The sequence below is a fragment of the Tigriopus californicus genome, chromosome 5, assembly GCF_007210705.1.
Source record: "Tigriopus californicus strain San Diego chromosome 5, Tcal_SD_v2.1, whole genome shotgun sequence".
NCBI lineage: Eukaryota > Metazoa > Arthropoda > Copepoda > Harpacticoida > Harpacticidae > Tigriopus > Tigriopus californicus.
Window position 1 is genome coordinate 8905681 of NC_081444.1, and position 23040 is coordinate 8928720.

Consider the following 23040-nt stretch of genomic DNA (forward strand, 5'->3'; position numbering starts at 1 on the left):
CAAATTGAAGAAATACAGAACCCTCCGACAGATCTGGCCAAGACATTAATGAAAGTTATGAGCCGTTTCTGGATCCAGTCCAAAGGTTTCGTGGACGACGTAGTACTACATTAATTTGTGTCGCACACAGTGTTATGACAAAAGGGAGGCCAGATATAAGAATTGAACCACCATTTGTTTCGGGCGAAGAAGAACGTCTCTTCTTGACATCCAACCCTTCATCGCAAATTCCAGGATCGCTTCTATTCTACCAAAGAGCTCGATGTGTAAATTCATTTCTTGGGATGAATCTGTTACGGCTCCCCCACACTGTCAGAGCTATCCAAGGCACACACCTTGTACATTTTCCTGGACACCGGATTTTTTGTACACCGTCAGATCTATACCTTCTGAGCGTTTGATTCGATCCAAAAGAAAACTGGATTCAAGTTGCCAATAATACCGGTGCTTTCATTATCTCTTATTCAAATTTGAAAAACGACGCAGAGCTCACAGATCCTTCTTATGAGGGTATCAACATCAAGCATTTTCCCACGTCCGCACACTGTTCCTCCTCTCAAAATAGCCTAGTAATTGCTTTTCAATGACACAGTTCCAAGACTGGAGGCAAATTTGATTCTGTGGGCGGGATTTCGTGTGATTGAATCATCCGCATATTCGACGAAGGAGTACCCAAGTGCCAATGATAGATTGAGAGACATACCTTGATTATCTGTTGCACCAGATGGGTTGAAGCACGGTTGTCGGTTTGGAAATTCGTCTCAACTTTCGAGAGACCCCAAGAAAATTGAACGCTATGCATTCCTTGGATAGGTATTGAACGAGGATTGAACGAGGATTGAACGCTATGCGCCATTCAACGTATGTACGTATATGTTGATAGTTAGTGGATACGACTACTGTCTAGTCCAAGCGTAGTAGCTCTATTTGTAATGAGTGAGCATTACTTAGGAACATGACCATCAGCAATGAAAATCGAAGTACACGGGCTCGTTGGGGAGATCGAGAATCAGCAGGGATGATGGACTGGTGATATTAGGGTAAAGGGGTGAGAGAACCCATCGAAATCCGACTGTGAAATTGGCCGACAGAAGCAAATGAGAGATTCCTTCGCGCCTCATCCATCAAAAGAGCCCAAGTTCTCGAGGTGGTGGATTTTCAAACAACCCACCCTGATTAAAAGTGGACAGGGTGCCAGAGAGAACAGTTCCAAAGGGAAACAGAAACCAGAAACAAAGCGAGTCAAATGAAGAACGGGCGACATTTGGCCGATATCGACAACGAGTGGTGCGTCGTGTGAAGTGATGAATTATGGACACTTTGAAAGTTTTGATCTGCACTCGAGTTCGAATTAGCTCTAATCTGAACGTACTGCACTAATAAGCTCATGATGATTCGAATGATTTCGTCTGAATCTTGGATGCTTCTTTATTTGGAAAGTTTTGACACCAAAGAGATGGATTATTTTGGCATGTGTTCTACAAGTACAAGCTACTTCTAAGGACACGGAGACTAATAATTCACGGCAAATCGTAGACATCGTAGGATGGATGGCAAAGGATCATTCGTATGAATGACGCTCATTTTGAGATCAACTAGGAAATCCAAATAGAAATATATAAAAAAAAAGAAATCACAATAGGAGTAACGAGGGGAGGGAGGGGGGGGATTGAAATGAAAACATGGTAAGGAACGACAATGATCAAAGTCGGTTGAGCACTGTGGAATGAACCGTAAGAGATTCTTAGGTTGTAATGGAGGACTAGAACAGACAGAGGTCTGCTGGAATACTGCGAATTTTTCATGGGCACGATCGACCCCATCAGACTTGAGTGATGTTTCGCACTTTCCTGTCGATGGTATTCGAGCTGAACTCGACATTGATCTTGTCAGTGGATCCCGTGGAGGCGGTTTGAGAAGCGTCAGACGATGAAGTCGAAGAGGCTGCTCCAATGGTCACTTTTTCAGACAACTCAGTCGAGCCTCCCAAACCACTTGCAGGTTTAGGCAGCGTTGGTGGCGGCAATTTTTTGCCTGAGGACGATGCCTGCTCATTGGTGGCCGTGGTGGCCTCGAAACTCGTTTCCAAATACGTGTTACTGGGCGAATAGTTCGGTTGACAGCCGCCCTGGACATCGGCGTCATCGACCGCTTCCTCATTGTCTTCCTCGTCCTCATCCTGGCTGGCCAATGGCGGAATAGGCTGAAGTGGTCCCACCATACCAGTGGTTGCAAGATCTATGGTGGGCGTGTCACGATCACTGAAACTGACATTGGAGGACTCGGAAAATCGGTCATCTTTACCCGAACTCGATTGAGAGCTCTGATCTTCTTGGGTTAGACATCGAGAATGAAGGTACGACTCCTGACCACTGGGCGTGGCGTTTGTACTATAATGTTTGGGCTTCTTTAGAATTGATTTGGTAGGCGTGTTCGAGTTGGAGGAAGAGATGAGGGGAACAGACACGCCTTCAAGTGGTGGGGAAATGCTCGGGACTCGCTCATCCCCACTTCCGAGATGGGGCGGCATTTGAGCCGATGTTGAAGACTGACTGGAACCGCTGGGACTTTGAAGATGTAGTAGGTGATGAGGATGTTGTTGTTGTTGTTGTTGTTGTTGTTGTTTTTGCTGCTGCTGCTGCTGGGACAAAAGGCCAGCTGGGCTGGAGTTGTGAGTTGGTTTGGTGTAGATATTGCTTCCTCTTTGGCTTTTGGGAATGGGCTGAGCATACGTAGGAGGCGCTGGGGGTGCGGTAATATTTGAATTGTAGTAGTTGGGCACGTAGCCGTTCATTTGTTGGTGGTTCTGGAAATCCCGGTAAGTGGGCAGAGTATTGCTCGTACTCTGGATAACGTAAGGATTGTTGAACTCGGTCCAGCCGTAGGTGGAGGATCGGTTCATGGTACTGTTCATGTTCATAGCCACTCCATTTCCGTAGGGATTCTCGTCGGCGAAGCTCACACTGTTCTGAGTCCCTGTCCCATTGTTACTCATGGTCATATCACTGTAGCTGTGAAGAAATCGATTGGTCTCCTGTTGTTCCTTGATTAAATCTTGTTCGTCGCACACGGAATAACCCGGCGATTGAAGATTGTCCACGCTATTTGAGGCCACGATTGACGTCGAATTAGCATCGTTCATAACCACCGAGGTGGACACACCCATCGAGCGCATTGACTCGTTGTGACCAGAGTGGGAAGCCTTTTTGCGACGGTACGAAAACACAATCACTAACACCATAATCACACACAGCAAGATGAAACCAACCACGGCAACGATGATGAACAGGAGGATCTTTTCCGATTTGGACGACGGAACGGCCCGATGTTGGGGAGAATCCAAGACTTGCTCGCTACTCAGGCCCTCATTGACGGTCGTAGCCAAGAGCGAGGCGGGTGAGGGCATGTAGGCTTGTCGAATATTCGACACCTCGCCGGCATTCCCAAAGGCATCGATGGAAACCAAAGCGTAATACACGTTAGTGTTGAATTGCGAGACCGTGATCCTGTGACTCTCCCGCTCTCCGGCTTTCTTGATGGCATTGAAGCCGTCCACCTGTTTGGATTGGTTCAAGTTGGTGTAGAAGATACTGGGGTTCTCCGAACTGTACAGTTGATACAAGCTAGTCTTGCCTGCAAAGATTAACAAAACAACAATGATTGGAATGTGGCGCAATGAGCATTCCACAATTACTGTAGAGCAATGCGCGAAAATCACCCGCCCCCGACCCCCCTGCCCGGCCCAGTCTGGTCCCCCTCCTCCTTTTCCCCTTTAGCCAAACATCAAAGACAAATGGATTTCTTATGCAAACAACCCTGTTCCTAATCTACGCCTCCCATCAATGGATGCATACACTAATCTTTGCCGAACGGTTCAGTTCAGTGTTTACACATTGTGGGCACCACTCACTCGTCGCTCACCTCTTTCGCACTTTACTGTGCGAGGCTGTGAGCAGACCAATAATTAGAAATGGTCTTGATCTGTAGGAGACTGACATCCATTCTGTTTTCCCTCACCTTGATCCAAATCGTTGCCGGGAGCGCTCCAAGAAAACTCCAACTGTTGGGACGAAGTAAGAACATCCACGTGGAGATCAAGAATCCGAGCAGGAGGAAATAAACCCGGAACCTTGGAGATCGAATGGATTCTGAACGAGTCTCCTTTGGTGATTCGCTTGAATGGGCGTAGCTTCTCATTTCGGATCTTGTTTCTTCCATCTTTGCAACATGACAACGATGACGAAGTCTCGCCCATGAGAGCGGAAGCTGCAAATAATAATCAAAAGAATGAGAGCTCCTCAATCAGGATGACAGTTCAAAAAAAAAAAGATGGTTGGAGCAGGTTGCTACAAAGACCTCTCCTATTAGGACACTATTTGAACAGCGACGACGACCACGACGACGACGACCACGATTAGAATAGGATACCCACCTCTTTGGAAACTAAACGCTCGTTCTTCATTGTCATCCACTACGAGAGTCACGGAATATCTGCCTTCTCCACCCGACAGATCGGTCAGGTAGCGCGAGTAAATCCCATCATCGCGTTTCAAATCGGGATCTAAATACAAAGCAAGGAACATGGAGAAACAATTGTGGCGCGAGTACATGTATGAATAGAAGAGTGGCTGGGAGCATACGCAAGATCAGAACAAATACCTATGTACGTATGTATGTGTGGGCAAGGAAGAAGTCAGGTAGGTGTGGTGGTTAGTTAGTTAGGCAAGCAAGCACCATTTCAAGTCAAGTATAGAATTGAGAGATGCCAATGAACTTGCCAACTCATATTTCGAGAGGGAAAACAATTATAGGCTGGATTCAAATTTCGGCTTTAACACCCAACGGCGGCTACACGCTTGGCTAACCGAAAAATCTTGCTTTTTCAAGAGCACCCAAGTACAATTCATCACTGCACACAATGGAGAAAAAACCGGTTGGAGCAGCCAACTGGAAACACTCCTTCGAGGGTAAAGTTTGTAAAGCAATCCACGATTGGTCTCTCAGGGGTGTCGATTTTTATGACTGACAAGCTATCATAATCCCTGGCAACGATTGTATGCATTTCGTTGAGAGGTCAGGCTTTATTTTTCTCCCTTATAAATCCCTGTGGATCCATAACTTTACTGGCGATCAAATCCTTCCGCTACACACTCAGAGAGTCCATTAGCGTGAAAATAGATCAAGATGACGGTTCACTATTTTGGTATTGAAGCCAAATTCATCATTGAGATCGCTTCTTCCTGGCCCATATTAAGATGTGAGCCAAGAAGAATGAGTGGGGAGAAGTGAGCATCAGGAAAAAAGGGTCCATCCATTTTCATAGACACCCGACTTAATTGCATTCAAACATTCCCATTCTCTTATGAGCGAGCACACACAACCCCTCGCCTCCACACGCACACACATACACCTCTTCTGTTTATCTATCTTTCACTCTTTTCTTCTCTCCCTTTTCCCCCAATAAAAGTGGACAAAAAGTAGCCCGGATAAAAATTTCGATTCACTGTACCTCCGTGACCAGAATCGTAGAGAGGAATCGAGATGACATCGGTGAGTTGACCCACGTGGTTCAAACCTTGAATATGAGCCACGACCCGAGCATCAATCACGGGCGCTCCATTCAATTTGACCTCGGCGAATAGTTTTATTGGATTGGCTGCTCTCACCTGAAGAACACATGAATGTTAACCGCATGAGTGCACCACACAAAATGCATTTTTTATTGTAACTTACTTGAATAGCGTGTAAGTCCATGTTGGTGTAGAATTTAATCTTGATTTCTTCACCTCGGATTCTGGACCGTGATGTGACTTGAACGATGTGGTCATTGACGTTTTTAGGGGAAGGGATTCGCTCCACCGAGTAGGTCCATTTCATACCAATGTTTTGATCCTGACAGGAAAAACAGTCTCACAATAAAATGATATTACAATGTTCTCAAGCTTTAGTCCACCCCCATTCAATTTTTGTTATTTGTCCGTTGTTTGTGCATTTCTATAGATCCCATCCTGATCCAATGGCGCATCAGTGGTACTCACCAATTCATAGGGCACTCGGTACACAGAGAACGTGCGAAAAGCTGCCAGGGTATCATGCAGGCCCCCATATTGTTGGCCTTGGCGATCAATGATGGTTATGGACTTGACGAAACCCTCCCCCTCGTTGGCAGCGAAAACTTTGAATTGGGTGTCTCTGCCAACGTATTTGTCAATGACAAAGGACCCAGTTTCCTCGGTGGGTGAGGATGGTGAGGATGGAGAGGAGAGAGGAGAGGGCTGACCACCATTCAATGCGGGAGCGAACGATTTTTCGTGAATCTACATCGGACAACAAGAGGGAAACATGGTCATCATCCAAATATTCATTATGAGCGAACTCAGGTAAACGACGAGGTGAACCCCCAAAACAAGAGTAACGCCACCCAATGATCGCTAGTTCGTCGGGCGGCGAAGAGCAGCGGCTAATTTTACGATGTCCATTCTCTGCCCTGCTTTTGTTATCCAAATGGAAACAGTCATTGTCATGGAGACAGGTCAGATCGTTTGCTGAGGGATGATCACAAACTTTTGCAGAAGGTGTGTGCACGAAGTAAGTCGAAGGAATGCTTACCAAAAAAGGCCCGTCATCCGTTGATCGGGCTTGAATCTCTCGGAAAGCGTCCACCATAGCCACATAAGTGGCCAAAGATTCCTTGTCATAGCTCGTTTCTGGGATGAAGTAGGAGAGTCCACCCGTTTTCTGGGTCAGGCGCTCCAACGGCATCGAAATGTCAGCTTGAGGTTGGCTGGGAATGGCCACCGAATAGATTTGGAGCCAATGTTTGGCCGCCATATCCAACACTTGAGTCTCGTCGTCCAGCCCCAAGTTGGTAGACAAGCCCTGACTGATCAGGATCACATTGGCCCCCATGGGCGAGAAAGACCCAGCCTCAAGGGCCTCCATGGCACTCTTGATTCCGCATAGAACACAACTGTGGTTCTTGGGACTGAGGGAATACTTGTTATTAATCTGAACCGCCAGACTCTGACGAGATTCCCGATTTCCGAGAGTGGTCAGTGAATGGGCAATGTGCGACCTCTGATTGAATAGCACCAATGCCACGCTCGCGTCTGAGGGCGCATCGTGGAGAAGGAACTTCTTGCACGCCCTTCGGATTACGTCCCAATGGGAGTTCTCATTCATGGCTTGCGAGTTCTCCAAAACGATCACGTACTTGGATCCTTCGGCTCGTGTGAATCTGAATTTTGGAGGTGGCGGCAAAAGTTGTTGTGGTTGCGACTTCTGTTTGGGTTGAAACTGTTGAAATTTCTTGCTTGATGAGGACGATAATAATTGAGTCTCTGCTCCACCCTTGGAAGTGATTAGATCGGGATGGCTTAAAACAATCTCCTTGACGGATTTACCGAAGCACAAAGCGTGTTGGTCTAGGTTCACTGATGGCAAAACATTGGAATCTTTCAAGTCCGAGAACACGCCAAACCTATATCGGATCCATTGATCCCGAATCTTCTCCCCCAGGCGAATGGATTGATTCTTGGCCAACTTGTTGATGTTCTTAACGCTGATGCTTTTATTCCTAGGAATCTTCTCCACATCCATACAAGATCGAGGCAAGTAGATGAAATCTCCCGGCTGTCCACACCCCATGCTCTGTTGAGTCCAGGGTTCGTCGTTGTAGATTGGGTGGTCCAGCGAGACGTAGATGTCCCCGTTCTGAAACATGAGAAAGCATCATAATCGTAGTCGTCATGATGACGCCGAGAACGAGGTGAATTCAATTCAGTGCTCACAGGGTGCACTCAGCCGGGAAATAGCCTCATTGTCCGATTTGTATTGAATTTAGATGAAAAACAAATCTCACGGATTCTCGCTCGATGGATATACCACCATGGCTGTAGCGTCTAATACAAATTTCTTGTCATCGCGCTTAATTCCACGAGCAATAAACATCGGTACATCGTATAGTATGGAAGAAAAGAAGAAGAAAGAACACCCGCTAGAATTGCTAACACGGACTAGTCTGTCTGCATTTGGACTGTCTAATACAAAAGTCAACTAGAGAATGCACACCCGGTATTTCAACCCCAAAGCCAATTATGAAGATGTTTTCGACATCCCTGCATGTCAGTCGGCTGGAAACAAAAGAAGATAGGAGTTACTTTCGAAATTTGTCGGGTTACCCTTAGCTCGGGCATCTACTCAAGTCAAATAGGGCAGACGAGAGTTCGTCTTTCAAGGCGAGCTTACGACAATGTGGAGAGAACGAATCTCAAATTAGGTCTCATTTCCACCCCAAAAGCTCATCACCATAGTCACAAAAAGTTCAGCTTTCCTCAATGTCCATGCTCACACAAAAAATGATAATGAAGCAATCAAACTTTTCGTTGAGTGTGAACTCCATCGAGGCCAAACGTCGACGCATTGGGGTTGAAATATAGGTATTTAGAGTAGAACGTACATCCGTATGAGTACATATACGCACCGAACCAACACCATACTTGGAGCATTGTGATGATCTTCAGGTATGGCGATGAAGCCATCGACTTTCAAGTTGATACTACGATATGTCTTTGGCCAACCGACAAACGAGTACAAAAGGGGCGAAGGAAAACTCGGATCCATTCAACAACTCGACCTCTTCATTTGTGACTACATACGTTCATTCAGTATGCAAACGCCATTGTGAAGTATACTACCAACACCTCAGGATCAACTATGACTAAGAACCTCTTCATCCGTTCATGTCTAGACTCCAATGTGCATGTCCAAGTAATCATGCTCATAAAAGGCTTAAAGCGAAATAAGTTCTTGTGGGATGACAGAAACAATACGAGACTAATGAAGTCGAGCTATTCTCACAAAATCATTCACTTTTTTCAAGGAATCTGACAATGATCTGTGCATCCTGTTGAGGAGAGTGAGGGTCTGTTTTGGAAGAACCACGCAGTCATTATGATTGCCACTTTCTTACCGAGTTTCTGACTGGTTTGGTAGCCTCGAGAGGCGTCTGACAATCTGATGCCGTCCATCCCATGGGAAGTTGGACGTTGACCGAGGAGAAATGAATTTTCCCATCCAATTGAATATAGAGTGATCGGGAAGCTTCGGTGATGGCAACCTGGAATGAGATAACATTGTTGAGAATGAAAACATTTGCCTTGGGGATTTAGATTCTGGCTTTCAAATCACAAGGGAGGAAAAGAACGTCGTCGTCGTTCTTGATCCTTTTAAGTAAACGAAAATGCTTTGTGGGGTTGGGCTGGGCTAACTAGCTAGTTGGCTAGGTAGTGTCTCCTCTTCAGCCTGACCGGCCATGATGGAATAGGGGGTGCTTTTAATAGGACAACTCGTGAAAACACGAACTGATAAAGATTAGAAGTGACAGGTCCATATTTGTGATGAATGGACTCATCAAGGGCATTTTCTACGTCCACTACTTCACTCAAGATGGCCCCTACAGATCAGATCCCCTCGGTTCAAGCCATGCTGGCTTTTTTCCCCACGAGCATGGAGTATCCATTGCCTCAACACTGTACCACAGGATCATCGAGGCACCTGAAGATTAGGCCGTGGTGGTGTCTGGACTATTCTTAACCTTGTGCGTGTGTGAGATAACTTTTCGTCTCTCTCTGCCCGGCGGAAGGACTGAAAGTGCTAGAAATGAGCCACTGCTTGGCCAAATCTCCCTATACTCACGTTCTTGTTCAGAAAGATGACATTATCAAGATGGAAATCATGTCGGACTAAAGAAGAGACATTAGTCTTATAAATGGCACTCATTGCATGGTTAAATAGCCTCCCGGCTCTCTTTCCTGGTCAACCATCTTTTCTTCTTCTTTCTTTCCTTGACTTCATGAACAGCTCCTACTTGGAGTAACCACCTCCCCTTGAATAGAAACGCCGCCTTCGTCAGAGCACTTTTTTTGATCCTGCGATCTATTTCAGTACTTCCCAAGCATCCCAACCGGCTCGTCGGTCATCGCTTTACTAAGCATAAAATATTGCCCCCAAGATCAATGATCATTTTTCTACGATTCAGTTTTTCACTCTCGTCAACGATGTCAATAAAACCCTTCATATTATCATGGCTACGTGGCATTGGAGATCTCCCGCCGTGGTCCGTCCGACCCTCACTTTGTCCGTCCGTCCGTCTTTCTGTCTATCTGTTCGAGGGTCAATTTGTGGATCAAGCGAATTCCACAACTCGTTAGTCGAAAATGCCCGGCTCTTTAATTTCTATTTCACCTTCAGGTAAAGATTGTCAAGGTTTCTGGCTAGAGGTGAACGATCAACTTTACAATGTCTCACAGCTTCGTCACAGCAACTTTCAGGGAGTCAATCAAAGATATATTTTCATGCCATAAATTAACTTGCGTGTGTGTGGGGTGGGTATCGACGATAGCAGTTCAGGAGAATGTTTTTATTGGAGGGATTTAAGCCCACTCCATATTATTTCGTTCAAGAGTGATGCCCTCTCTCTCATTTGTGTTCACGTTCATTATCCCAGTTCGACACAACGGAATACTTACTAGCTAATAGTAGAGGTGGCCGAGTGGCATCACAGCTCGTCAATTGTTGGACATGGTCTAGACAATTAGCCAACTCCTTAGCAGAATGGAGCGAGAGAGCGAGAGAACGAGTTCGTTTCACCGGAGAATCTAGGTTGCAATGCTCAATGCTCTTCGCTTCTTAGGGGACCTTAAATGCCCCAGTTCAATGGGCACCTCGATCTATGATCGTTGTTGTTGTTGTTATTGCTGTTGCTTCTGTCGAAGTAGGATGATTAAAATTCCTACCGTTTCTTTGTTGGAGACTCGTGAGAGAAATGTCGGACCAGCTCATGGCCTTTTTGAAAAGCGAGGAAAGATCGACCGACCATGGAAGAAAGAGAAATAACCAATGCCAATGAAGCACCAAAGAGAAAATAGAGATACATATGTATCAAGTCCCCAACTAATAATACAACATTGTGTACTTATCATCTTGTCAATAGCAGATATTTTCGTGGCGTAACCCCTTGACCGTTTGACTGCTTTGGCTTATGCCTCAACCAATCTGAGTTGATAATTTCGGTCGACGCCGAATTTAATTGGTTCTTGGAAGGGGTTAAGCGGATAAGCCACGAAAATAGCAGCTATTGACACCTCGCGGCCTCGATTTGCGTATAAAATCTCCTTCCATGTACATACGTAAATCATCTGATCTACCCATTCTGTTCACTTATTTCCTCACTCATTTATCAAACCATCGACCATTCTTGCCACCAACCATGACTCATTCAAGGAGGCTCTCGGTTTCACGTTTTGGTTAGGATGAGAAAATCCAAATAAACGATCACAACCGCTTCCACCTGATCTTGCTGCAGGAGTATTGGATACACAGGGTGTGGCTGCTGACATGAGCATGAAATTTAGCCCCATTCATGGTGTCTAATTTGATAGGATGATTGCCTACTTGGACACCCTGTTACCCACACCCCAGGGGATTCTCTCATTTCACTGACTCTGATTTAAGAGGACTGTTAACTAGCTTAGTGTTAAAGTATGTGTATTTGAGCTCAGGCTAAACAAGGCAACGAGAGCCGAGATTCGGCGTAGATCAGGTGAGGACTTTAAGAGGACTGTTAACTAGCTTAGTGTTAAAGTATGTGTATTTGAGCTCAGGCTAAACAAGGCAACGAGAGCCGAGATTCGGCGTAGATCAGGTGAGAAAGTGGAAAGGCGATGAGATCTGAAATTAAATGCCTTCTCCTCATCCCCAACTGCTTTTTCGTTTCTCTCTCTTCCTCGCAATATCTATGACCCTCTGAATGAGATCACAGAGATAGGTGCTAAAATCATCTTCGAACAACTGCTGAGTTGAATATGTGGAAATGCTCCATGGTCGACCGACCATCACCTTTAGGGACCTAAAAATGATGGTCTCGTCATCATATCATCACAGCAGAAGCAGATCATGAGAGATAGACCAAAACGCTCAGAACCGCAGGCATCAGGCATTTCCATTCCCTCAGATCTCAGGACTCGGAAAAGAGTGAAGGCTGTGAAAAGCGAAAAACACGAATTAAAAAATCCAAATCAGGATCTTGGCATCCTACTTGATCTTGAATATTTCATTCCCTGTGGCAGGGACATGAAAGAAGCCTTTGTTAGTATATAGTCATTGTACAAAAGTCAACCAATCAGAATAAGAGAGGTGATTAGAGGGTATTGTGACCGTTTCTGTGTAGATTCTGATTTCAAAAAGTGTCAAGATGTGGAGGTTGTTGTTGGCAAATACGAGACCAAATACAAGGCTAGCAATGGAAGTCTGAAAGCACTTAACTTTCGTTCTTTTCCCCTCACAGTTGGAGAGAGATGAGATGATCCTCATGTCAGTCATTCAAGGGTTCAAGATGGGCCTGGTTTTAAGCAACAGCAGCCGTAGTTTTTGAAGTACGATGAGTACTACAATAGCCTGCAACGCATTGCATCGGCAAATATCAATGCAGCCTCAGAAATTACCATGACACGCCCTTCGAGGGCGATCAAAACCTATTGATACATTCATCATGGTCCAACTGCTGCACAAATGGTCGAATAATCGATATGGCTCAAAAACCCGAAGTATTCATACGAGTATGCATATTTCTTGAAATTTGCTCGTACTGTCATTGACTACCATGGTAATAATTTGACTCGTTAGGCCCAAAAGTACCCGAATTGCCATGCATAACTACGTATGAGCCTACTAACCAGCGACGAACAAGTTCGTTGTGAATCTAGGTAAATACAGTCTGATTAATGACAAAATGATAGCTCCCCGCTGCAATATTGAAGCTATCCGTACGAACGTACCTATGAGCGAGCTGTTGTTTTGCAAAGGGTTTTTTGACTTGAATGGTGGGCAATTATAGTGGTTTCTCTGAAGTGATTGTCTGCCAGGGTGATCAATCTGAGATGATGACGACCCAACTACATACACCTTGCTCACTCCGTGTTCGCTGTTCTCATCATCATCATCACCATCATCATCAGATGGCGAGGCCCTTCTCCGACTAAAATCTGGGCTGTTCCACCACAGTGTTTGGGAAATGCAATCATGCCTATTGCGAGGACAAAAAAAGCCTTTCAATCATGGAGAAACAAACCCAGAAACAAATGACCAGGTGATGAGAAAGAGATGAATTGCCGTAAGAAACCAATTCGAAACTGAAGCTCATGATGCACTAATCTGTTCTCGTCTTTTTCTTGCTTGTCTCTGCTCTAATCATGATTAAGATGATGATGATGATGATGATGATGATGATTGTAGTGCTGGTCGCTGCCGTGGGTTTTCTTGGCAAGTTAACGAGACACAGCCAATGCATCATTAAGAGCTCAACCCGGCCCATTTTTATGGATTTCTATTCGCAATAGGTTAAGAAGCTTCGCGTTTGCTTCTTGAACCAAAAGGTAACCTTGGTATTTGAGAGCTCAACCCCCGAACATGGCATATTCAAATCGTTCCATATGAAACAATATAAAGCAATGCATTGTTTCAAGAGACACCCAAAGCGGTGACACACTCTGCTTCAGAACTTAAGGCGCCATTCTCTCGCTCCTGATCGAGTCATTCTGGCAATTTATGACCAAAGCAATCTGCTAGAAAGAATGAAAAGAGAGAATTGAGTTCAAGTGACTGGGCAAAAATTCTTACGCATCTTGCACAGTGGCTGCCACCAATAACGTCATACGAGAATATGGCATAGCGAGCAAGAGAGCGGTCCAGAGACCAAGAGTCCCAGTCAAAACGCGAACAATGACAACATAACAAAAGAGTCAAATTGTTTTTCGGTTTGTTCCTGTACTGTAAACAATATAGTAATAAAAGACTTGTTTTGCCTAATGCTACTAATTCATCAATTTAGAGTAGGTACGTGCATGCACGAGTACGTCAGATAGAAGGGCCCGAAAGAGGGTGATTGATGCCCTATCTCATCGCTCCGAGTACCTTTTATTGAAGCCAATTGTGGGATTAACTCTCCCCTCTCGGCCCTTGCAAATACTCGTACCTGTGCTTACTCACAACAACGGAACCCTTGGCTATTGGGAAGTGAACCAGGGACGCGATCAAATGACATCCAGTTGATTGTTCCGCGCATGGCCACCATATTCAATGATAGTCGATAGCGATCGATGATATCATGAGTGCATCATCGAGTCATTATTGGTGAATGTAAAGCAAAAGTGAACAATGCATTTGTCTTTTTCCCTTAAACGGATAACGGAAATCGACAGACTCTAATCTCTAATAAAGCCATCAAACACAGAGACCAAATCTGGTGATGGTTAAATTGGACATTGCCGCCAAAAACTCAAAATGAATTGGCCTTCGAGTTAAATCGCGATGGCGGGTATTCGAGGTATCCTATGCCCTCTACCCTGTACGTATATTGTCGACTGTACATATAGTGAGTGAAGGTGGTCTCAGAGGAGAGGGGGTGAGCATCTTTTGAAGCCACTTCCTGTCGGGAATGCTACGCGTCCATGGTCACGGGAGTTCTCCTCGAAGCCACTACCAGCAGACAAGTGCCCAATGGCAACCAAAGTGTTTCTCACTCATGGCTTGTCCTACCTCCTCTTCCTGGCCTCAACCACCCCTCAGCTCGTCCCTACTCCCAGAGAACCACTCGAACTTTTGTGGGTACCAACCAACAACAACAATCATCATCATCATCACATGTTCTACAGTCCACTACCAAGATGGTAGATGGTGGAAGTAAGCCGTAAGGCAACTCGTAAAGTCGCATACACTCTGGTAAGGTTTCTATGGAAGTTCGGGAGGCCATGAGGTGGGGATGAATCGAAGTTCTCGCTTGGCAGCTGTTACTCTCCTTTGCATGAGCTGATGTGAGATAAGTTGCTTCAGGTCTGTTTTTGTGTGGCCGAGCGGCGGAAATTTTCCTTGACTACGGGTAACATACATATGCATACACACACGGGACTAGCTGAACAATTAAGAGGGGCCATTAGATACGAACAACCGACGCCTTTTGGGTCATTGGATAAAGATTGGGACACTCGATACATTCTAAGGATGCTATGAATAGATAGAAGAATGTTGACTTGGAATTTTGAGAAGGTCCAAGGGGATGAATCAAGTTTTAAGAAATTGATAAAGATTATCAACCAAATGAAAACAAGCGCTCGAATATTTCCTAGTTTAGGACTGAAATCTAAGAAACGGGTTGAACGAAAATCAGACTCTCGGCTTTGCCTTTGCTCGCTTTGTCAAGACATATGGGGAATAAGTGGTGTTCACTTGAGAATGCACCAAATGGACACATTTCGTCAACCCATGACGCCCAACGTGAAGCTCATCAAACTGGAAAATATTTCTAGAAGACTGCCCAGAAATTTGTTCCATTCGTTGTCCGCGATGGTTTGCTCAGCAAGAGCCCTATTCACACATTATCCGAGTTCGTAATGTCCCTGAAGAAAGGAAGCATCGAAAAACGTGTAACGCCGTGACGTTGTCGTCCCCCCTCCAATTTAACCATACCCATATCTCAGTCAGGACCTCTCTCAATCCTCAAGAGGGTGGAATGGATCAAAGGTAACACTTTATCTACTCTGGCATGTTAAAGACCCAACCCGACGGGGATGATTGGAATCCTAGGGAGCAGTACTCCATTTTGAGTACGATGGATGCCTGATTAGACCAAGAATGAGAGTGAGGTCAGGCAGTTACATCCATCCCTTTGAGGTAAATTAGGGTGTCTTTTCCACAAAATGAGCATTAGAACGAATCAAAGCGAACGTTAGGACGAGAAATAGTGTGGACCACCCTGGGGGTAGTGGAATGCCCTCGACCACAACGAGATTGAAGGGTGCTAGAGGACTCAGAAATCGATGTAAAGTCTGCCAACACCGAATTGGCCAATTTTCAGTTGAACAAGCGACAACTCCATATCCTGCCAGCCACCAATTAAACTACTCAATTTGAGTTTGACAATTCAGGCGTCATTGAATGTGGTGTGCCAAAAGCTATTGTGCAAACAATGCATGGGTTGGGTAAGCAAATAACGCTTTCATCTCTAACGGAAAACAAGTCAATTTTACGAATAGATATGAGATGAGCACCTGTCGAGTGCAGCGTAACACCAACGAGATGTGTGCCAAGGAAATGGACTTCAATGGCGGCCTAACGTCGGATCAGTCAGCTGTCTGGTTTCCTCCAAATCCTTCCAACGGAAAACCAAGTCGATTTAAAGCCCAAAACAGGAATTCCAAGTGCACCCGCCTAATCGGCGGGGCCATCATCGTCGCCGATGGTTGTGAACTGTCGCTGCCCACGAGTCCTCACCAGAACCACCACATCCCGCCATCACGCCCTAATACGTCCGTCCGTTGGTTGTTCAGTCATCCCGCTTTAGTGGATCCCAAGGAAAGCATAGGAGATACGGAATGTACAGCAGTATTTACGAGCCACGAGTTCATTCGGCGGCGGCAGTGTACATTTTGAAACTAGCAACAGCCAAAGGAAAAAGTTCGTTACAACAATTTCTCTCATCGGATGGAGGAGGCTCTCTCTCTTTCCAGGCTGTCTCCTGTCTCTCTGCCTGTTTTGATTCCACCACGTATGCGAGAATGCGAGAATACAGTGTACTCCTACGTACGCCTCTTGCGCAAGGGTGAGTGTTTAAGTGCGCGTGTCTCTCTGTCTCTCTCTCTGTCTCGACCAAATTGTCAGTATTCCGGTGAAAGGAAGGAAACTGCATTGGCATGTGAAAAATAAAAGTTCCAACGTTCTTTCTCCCGCTATACCATCTCTTTAAGCACAACCGACATAGTCCAGCGCGTTATACATTTAAAGGGACAGTAATCAATGGATTCCATTTTCCAACGCGATTTTGGCTCCGGGGACAAGGCATATTTGTTAAAAAGAGTGGTAATAGTTTTTTCAATGAGAAAGATGTCAAATGTATTTACTAGACGGTTGGAAGCAATCAATAGAACTTGAGGTTTACATATGCATTTTGCATATCCTCTAGAGCGAGTCTGGCCAGGATCCTTGAAAAAAAATCGAAAAAGCGGGTGTGCATTTTGTTGGGAAAAGGAGAAATAGTTGTAAGCCCTGAGTGAAACGAAGAAGGTGGAAAAGCATTCGGGGGTTATTTTGTAGCGTGACAAATCCTCAAGATTTCAACCCAATGTGGTTGGTACCCAGACATATGGGCCACGCCAACTGTGAAGAAGGATTTGAACAGTTCTGAAATGCCTGAAACTGGATCCAGCCAATTCCATTCAGACTCAATCCATTTGTGTCGAAGGACCAACCGAAATGACCAACCAGTTTAAACGAAAGAACGAACACACGAACAAGAGAGAGCGAGATGAGGCAACTCACAAATTGAAGCTCACGATCAGGCCAAGAAGTACAGGTGTCTTATGGGTACAAGTTGGAAGAGGAACATAAAAAACGTGAGTAAACGAAGACGTCCAGCAAATGACGGGGGTGGGGGGGTGGGAGGGGGGAAGCGTCAGTTTTAGCCCGATGACTTTTTCCTCCAACAATTCGTCCGTTAGAAGGTAATATGAAATAAGATGATCTAGAAGCAGAATGAATGAGCTTTAGTGACGTTTCTTGATCGGTCGTCAGGGTTACTACTGCAACCTTCACTAAGCAACAGAGAAAGGAGACAGGTTTTTCTTTCTAAGATTATGCAAGTTTGAGCATTTGGAATTAAGGCGTGAAATTGGATTTGACTCCCTTTCATCGTGGGTCGGGTGGGGCGAAATGTGCTTTGGAAACCAGGAGATTTCGGATGAGAAGATCGAGCGAGCTGTTCCAGTAACACCTTGGCGATTTGTAGGACGTCGTTTGTATCTCACAATGAGGGCGATCACCGATTCATGGAGATTACTACTAGACACTGGGCAAACTCATATTCATATTGACACGGATTCAATTTGGAAAACACACTTTCAAATCGAAAATGGGGACACGTTAAGCACGGGTTAGAATCCCATCGTAAATATGCCCCCACGGTCTATTCAAGTCATTGAGATGATAGGTGCATTCAAATCAATCCTCTCAGTTGCTCATCATTCTGAGCAAGACTGCACAGTGCTCATCTCAAAGGTTTTGAAGAATAGGTTAACAAGTGAGAGGTGAAGTGGGTTTGAGGCTAAACCCATCGTGTTCATGGCTTCCTGCCTCTCTAGAGCATAGCATACGCGGGTCCGTCCGCCACAGTAAGTGGTGCTATTCATCCATCCAGCCATCCAGCCATCCATCCACCCGTCCATCCACCCAACCAGTCAGTGTCCCACTCTTCTGGTACCTCATCTGAACGAGAGGTTGGTGCTAGATGGGGAAAGGCCATTGGATGGAGATGAGGCAGGTGTAAAAATCACTTGATCATGATCTAAATTGCATAAGTCTCATCCATAAAGTGTTGGTTCACGGCTGTGATTTTATGATGAAAAAATGTATGCGATAGACGTTATCACACAATGAAATCCACGGACAGACATTGACTGAGGAGCTCGATCGACCCTCCTCAAGATCAAGAAGCATCAACCATATTTCAACTATTACAACTACTACTCCTCCTAGTATAAATGAAGTGCAAGACCCGGCAGAAAATAAATTGGAAAACACCAATGCTTTGAAAAACTATCAAGGGTTATCCAACAACCGTATGTACGGTACACCACGGTAAGTTTTTGACGACATCCAAAATAAGATGCTTCGACTCACTTGATCCCACAAGTCCCCTCTTGAGTCCTGAAATTTTAGCTTCCCAAGCATCTTTTGCCTTCCACTCAAGTGATTTTTGAGTCCATGTTCCCTCGGGGCTGGCCGATTTGGCCGATTTCCCCAAACTCCCCAAAAGAAAGAGAAAGACGACACAGTGGGTTTGTTCAAAGCATTCCTTTCAACGCAATGTACAACGCACGAAATAACCTAGCTTGTGTGCTTGGTTTGAATACGATACGTTCAACTCTGAAACATATTCTAGTTCTCAGGCGCGAAAACAACATTTTCGGTGCTTGCAAGCCTTGGATGGCTCTTCCCCAAAAATTAGACGAAACCCCGCCAGAGAGTTCTGTCGGTCGGCAAAAAGTGTTGGAGGTTAAATGGAGCTCAAGACCTCATCCACCCATGCAAGAAGACGTGGATGTGAATTATGAGGCGAATATTTGAAAAAATATCACCTTGACAGAGTTTACGAGGTGCAAGGTGGGGGTTTGTTAAACCACTTGAGCCAAATCCCAAGAGTCTTCAATATTTCCCCTCCTCGTTAATTTTTGTTCAACAAACTACCCAAAAAGCCATAATCCCAATGCGAAAAACATCATTTCAGAAACAAACCATGTTACATTATTCCAAAAAGTACCTACTAAAATGAGCCCGTAAATTATTGTGATCGAAAATTGCGAGTGTCTAATTATGTACAGTTTCTCCCGCTATTTTGTATTCTAGCAGTTTTCTAAAACGATCGAGTGAATCGGAGCTTCTCGTTCTTCCAGAAATTGGCCGTAGCCAAAGATGAGGTCATTCATCACCAACACTTTGCCAACGGCCAGAGTTCAGGTGTAAGACTGAACCACTCGCATTTTATGGTTCAACTTTACGCCAATCATTTGACCACAATTTAGCGACATTCATTCATTTTTCTTTTCCTTTCTGTAGAGGAGTTTGTGTGAGAACAAATCGGTCTTCCATTCTCAGTATGGGATCCCCTTCACAACAAAGAAAGGTCAAGATTGAGAAAACTCGGGAAAATGGTTTACACCGTGCCAAATCCTAAGAGGTGGAAAATTAACCCCCGTTGTTGTAATGGCGACAATGAAGTGAGGGACTGAGGACAAAGATCGGGGTTGGTGGAGCTATTTCGAGTTCTTGAACCCGAGAAGTCATTGAAATCGGAATTCCCGAGACAAGCTGCGCTCCGTTTATTTGCAAACAATTCCAAACAATTCTGGTGGCACTTGATTGACAGTCCCATGATCCGCCGCTTATTCTTCTTCCTTCGCTTGCAAGCTCATAGTCAAGAACGACGAGTGCTAATCCCAATCTTCTGGTATCTTTCACTCAAATACTTGATTACACCTTTCTCAAAAGTGCCATGTATGGAAACAACATGGGTATCATTGGAACCATAAACCTTGTCACCATCTCCAGGAGCAGAAGATTCATATTTGGCTGCGGGGAAACAAACCCTCTTAGGAATGAAGGCCTTCTCAAACCAGGTCAATTACGATCGTACGTAAGCACGAATATTTCCAATGCCCTTTGCCAAATCAGATCAGTAGGCTGAGAAGAAAGCGCTGAAGGGTCCCCATGCAGAAAGTGAAGGAATTCTATGTTTTCGGTGGGTGTTGCTGTTGCTTCGTCTTGCACATACGTATATACATCTGTCTCTTTATCTCTTCTTCTTCCTCTTCCACAACCCCATCCTCTGTCCATTGGATCCTCCTAAAAGGATTAGCACAAATCTGCCGATCTCTTTACAACTCGGCTCCCAGACGATGTTCAGATGACCGACTTCACCCACCCTCTACACCGATCTACCGACATCACCGGAACAACCTAAAGGGACTTACATACGTACGTACGTACATTCTTGCAGATCATGGAACTGCATCGGCCGGGGTGTAGGTAGCTACGTAGTAAGTAGACTATCGTCTGCGGGATGAGTGAACATGTATGTACAGCTTGTACATTAGGGTGGGACAGTGTCAAAGTCTGATTCAGTTAACAGAAATGGCCAAAGCAGATCATGGAGTCACAAACTCCAATACGACTATGGTTTGGACGCACAATCAATCGTACATCCAAGGAGTCTCTGATCGTCCAGTCGGGCGAAAAAGCGAGGAGGGATGCCAAATCACACAAATATCTGGGATGCCGAGGCTGTCCCTTTTGACATGAAGGAGGACTCGTCAAGCCTTATTCCATGAATAAGTAAAGAGCTTTCCGTCACCCCAGAACTCTTTCTCAATGTTCCTGAACGTCAAGGGAAGTGGATTTTCTAAGAAAACAGATACAAAAGTTCACGCTTCGAATCGAAAGAAACTATCAGAAATTCAGTTCCAATTGTTCAGTTCTAATTGTTATCACAAAAACACATCGCAAAGTTGTTCAGCTATAATTGAGCATGAGATTGATTGATTGATTCTTTCTTTGTAAATAGAAAAAAAATATGACTTTTTTTTGTTTGTTTCTTGACAAGCCGTCGTAAATCTCAATGCAATCAAACGCGTTACCAACATGTTCTTCACGTTGAAGGAGACATTAAAAGTAAAAAATAACATTTAAAGTCATGCTCAATCTGCTTGCAAGAAAAGAAACACGCTCCCTTACATCTAAACCATAGGCTAAGCCAGTGGTCAGCACATTATTCTTCGTTTACTACGCATCCAGGGCGTATTTCAAAGCTGATTCCCTTCTGGTGCCTTCCTATTTCCAATTTTGACTCACTCACTTATTTCTTCCCTCGTCCACTGGGATCAAACTAAGTTCAAGGTGCAATATATCTTTTGGGGGTAAAGGGTGGGATCGACCTCCCTTGGTTTGCTCCTTGTGACAGAAATGAGGGATATTTAGGGGAAATCTCCTTGTCTATTCACGGCACGCCTGGCTCTCTGGCATCTTGGAGTTGATCCATTGGCACACAAGGGATGATCAACGTACCAGGTCCAAGGATTAGGTGGCGCACAGGCCATTGAACAGAGGGGAAGGCAAGTTGAACCCTTCGAGGGCAAAAACACGTCATCATCGGGATATCAAAAGGAGCAAAAGAAAATCTTCATGTATTTTTATATTCAAAGCATATACACTAACATTGATCTTTATTCATAATCTCAAAATATTGTCTAACATTGAATCAAAAGTAGCTCTTTACACCATGGCTAACATTTTTTCCTTTTGCCATGCGGCACTAAGGTGGGAGGGTTGAGCTTCTTCGCCCGACTAGTTTGAGAAAGGTGGGGCAGGATAATCGAACAAGGGACCTCTGCCATGGTAGGGAACAGCGCTAACCACAGCACCACGTCTCCTCTTGAAGAGGTTAACTTCCGGTACCGGGGTTTGAGTCCACGACACCTGGGGAGAATATTCTTGCAATCTTCACGTTGTCGCTTGGATTGTTCGGCTGGAATAGCCCCTTTAAAGGATAACTTTCGGCACTGAGGTTTGAACCCACGACACCTGGGAGATATTTTTGTCTTTTTAACGCAGTCTTTTAGACCACTTGGCTACCCTAACTCTCTTTTCCGTAGAGCAAGGCTTGGAAACTGAAGCCAAAGCAAACGGAAAACGTCAAAAGAAAAGGTTCGCTCGAACTATTGGTAATGTTTTGAACTACATTTTGTATTGCTATTTTTCCATTCCTTTTGATTGGCGTATGTTTTTTTTCGCTACGAAATTAATACACAGAAACTTACTCTTGTAATTAAATGACAATAAGCAAAAAAAAAGGAATGTCAAAAGCACGTTTCAATGAACCATTTGGTTACATATACAAATTTAGTGTTTGGCTCTGGAATGGTCTACTTCCCATTTTGCTAGTGGCCGTGGTTGGTTCAAAGCGAGTTCCTGGGTCTTGGCAACTTCCGACGCTAATCTTATTTTGGTGTGTTTTCTATCATTATGCTTCACGGCACATTAATATTGCCGTCCACCCTTTCAAACTTTCTCTCCACTTGGCTGGGGATGGCTTGGGGGAGTTTTGGTTGGTGGGGAATTACTGGTATACTATATTGGGCATTGGGGATGTGATCTTCATGGCTCGGCTTCTTCTGTCTGTGATCGACATCATTGAGAGCACGTGGCCAGAAGGTCTTGAGCGAAGGGAAATTGCGGTCGTAGATTACATCTCCTTCCCTAAGTCGAAATGACGATCTCATGATATCCCTTCTTTTGTCCTCGAGGATGGCAATTTCGTCCATAACAAACGAGAAGCATTCTACTTGAGTTGAAAAAGATGGCATGAGATTCCCTTGAGTGAATTTATAACCCAAAATAGTTATCAGTCACATAAGTTTAGTTTGTCTTCTTCGCTACCCT

General features: G+C 44.8%; 1 protein-coding gene across 1 annotated transcript in view; it reads right to left on the reverse strand.

Moving 5' to 3' along the window:
• Positions 1–1403: 1403 nt before the first annotated feature.
• LOC131880592 (calcium-activated chloride channel regulator 1-like) overlaps positions 1404–23040 on the reverse strand; it is a 29801-nt gene continuing 8164 nt past the window's right edge. The window contains exons 2-9 of the mRNA XM_059227259.1: positions 8972–9118; positions 6610–7713; positions 6039–6317; positions 5734–5892; positions 5510–5666; positions 4433–4561; positions 4018–4266; positions 1404–3633 (exon numbers count right to left, since the gene is read on the reverse strand). Coding sequence (XP_059083242.1) covers positions 1823–3633; positions 4018–4266; positions 4433–4561; positions 5510–5666; positions 5734–5892; positions 6039–6317; positions 6610–7713; positions 8972–9118 — 4035 coding nt within the window. The 3' untranslated portion in view covers positions 1404–1822. The remainder of the gene's footprint in view (positions 3634–4017; positions 4267–4432; positions 4562–5509; positions 5667–5733; positions 5893–6038; positions 6318–6609; positions 7714–8971; positions 9119–23040) is intronic.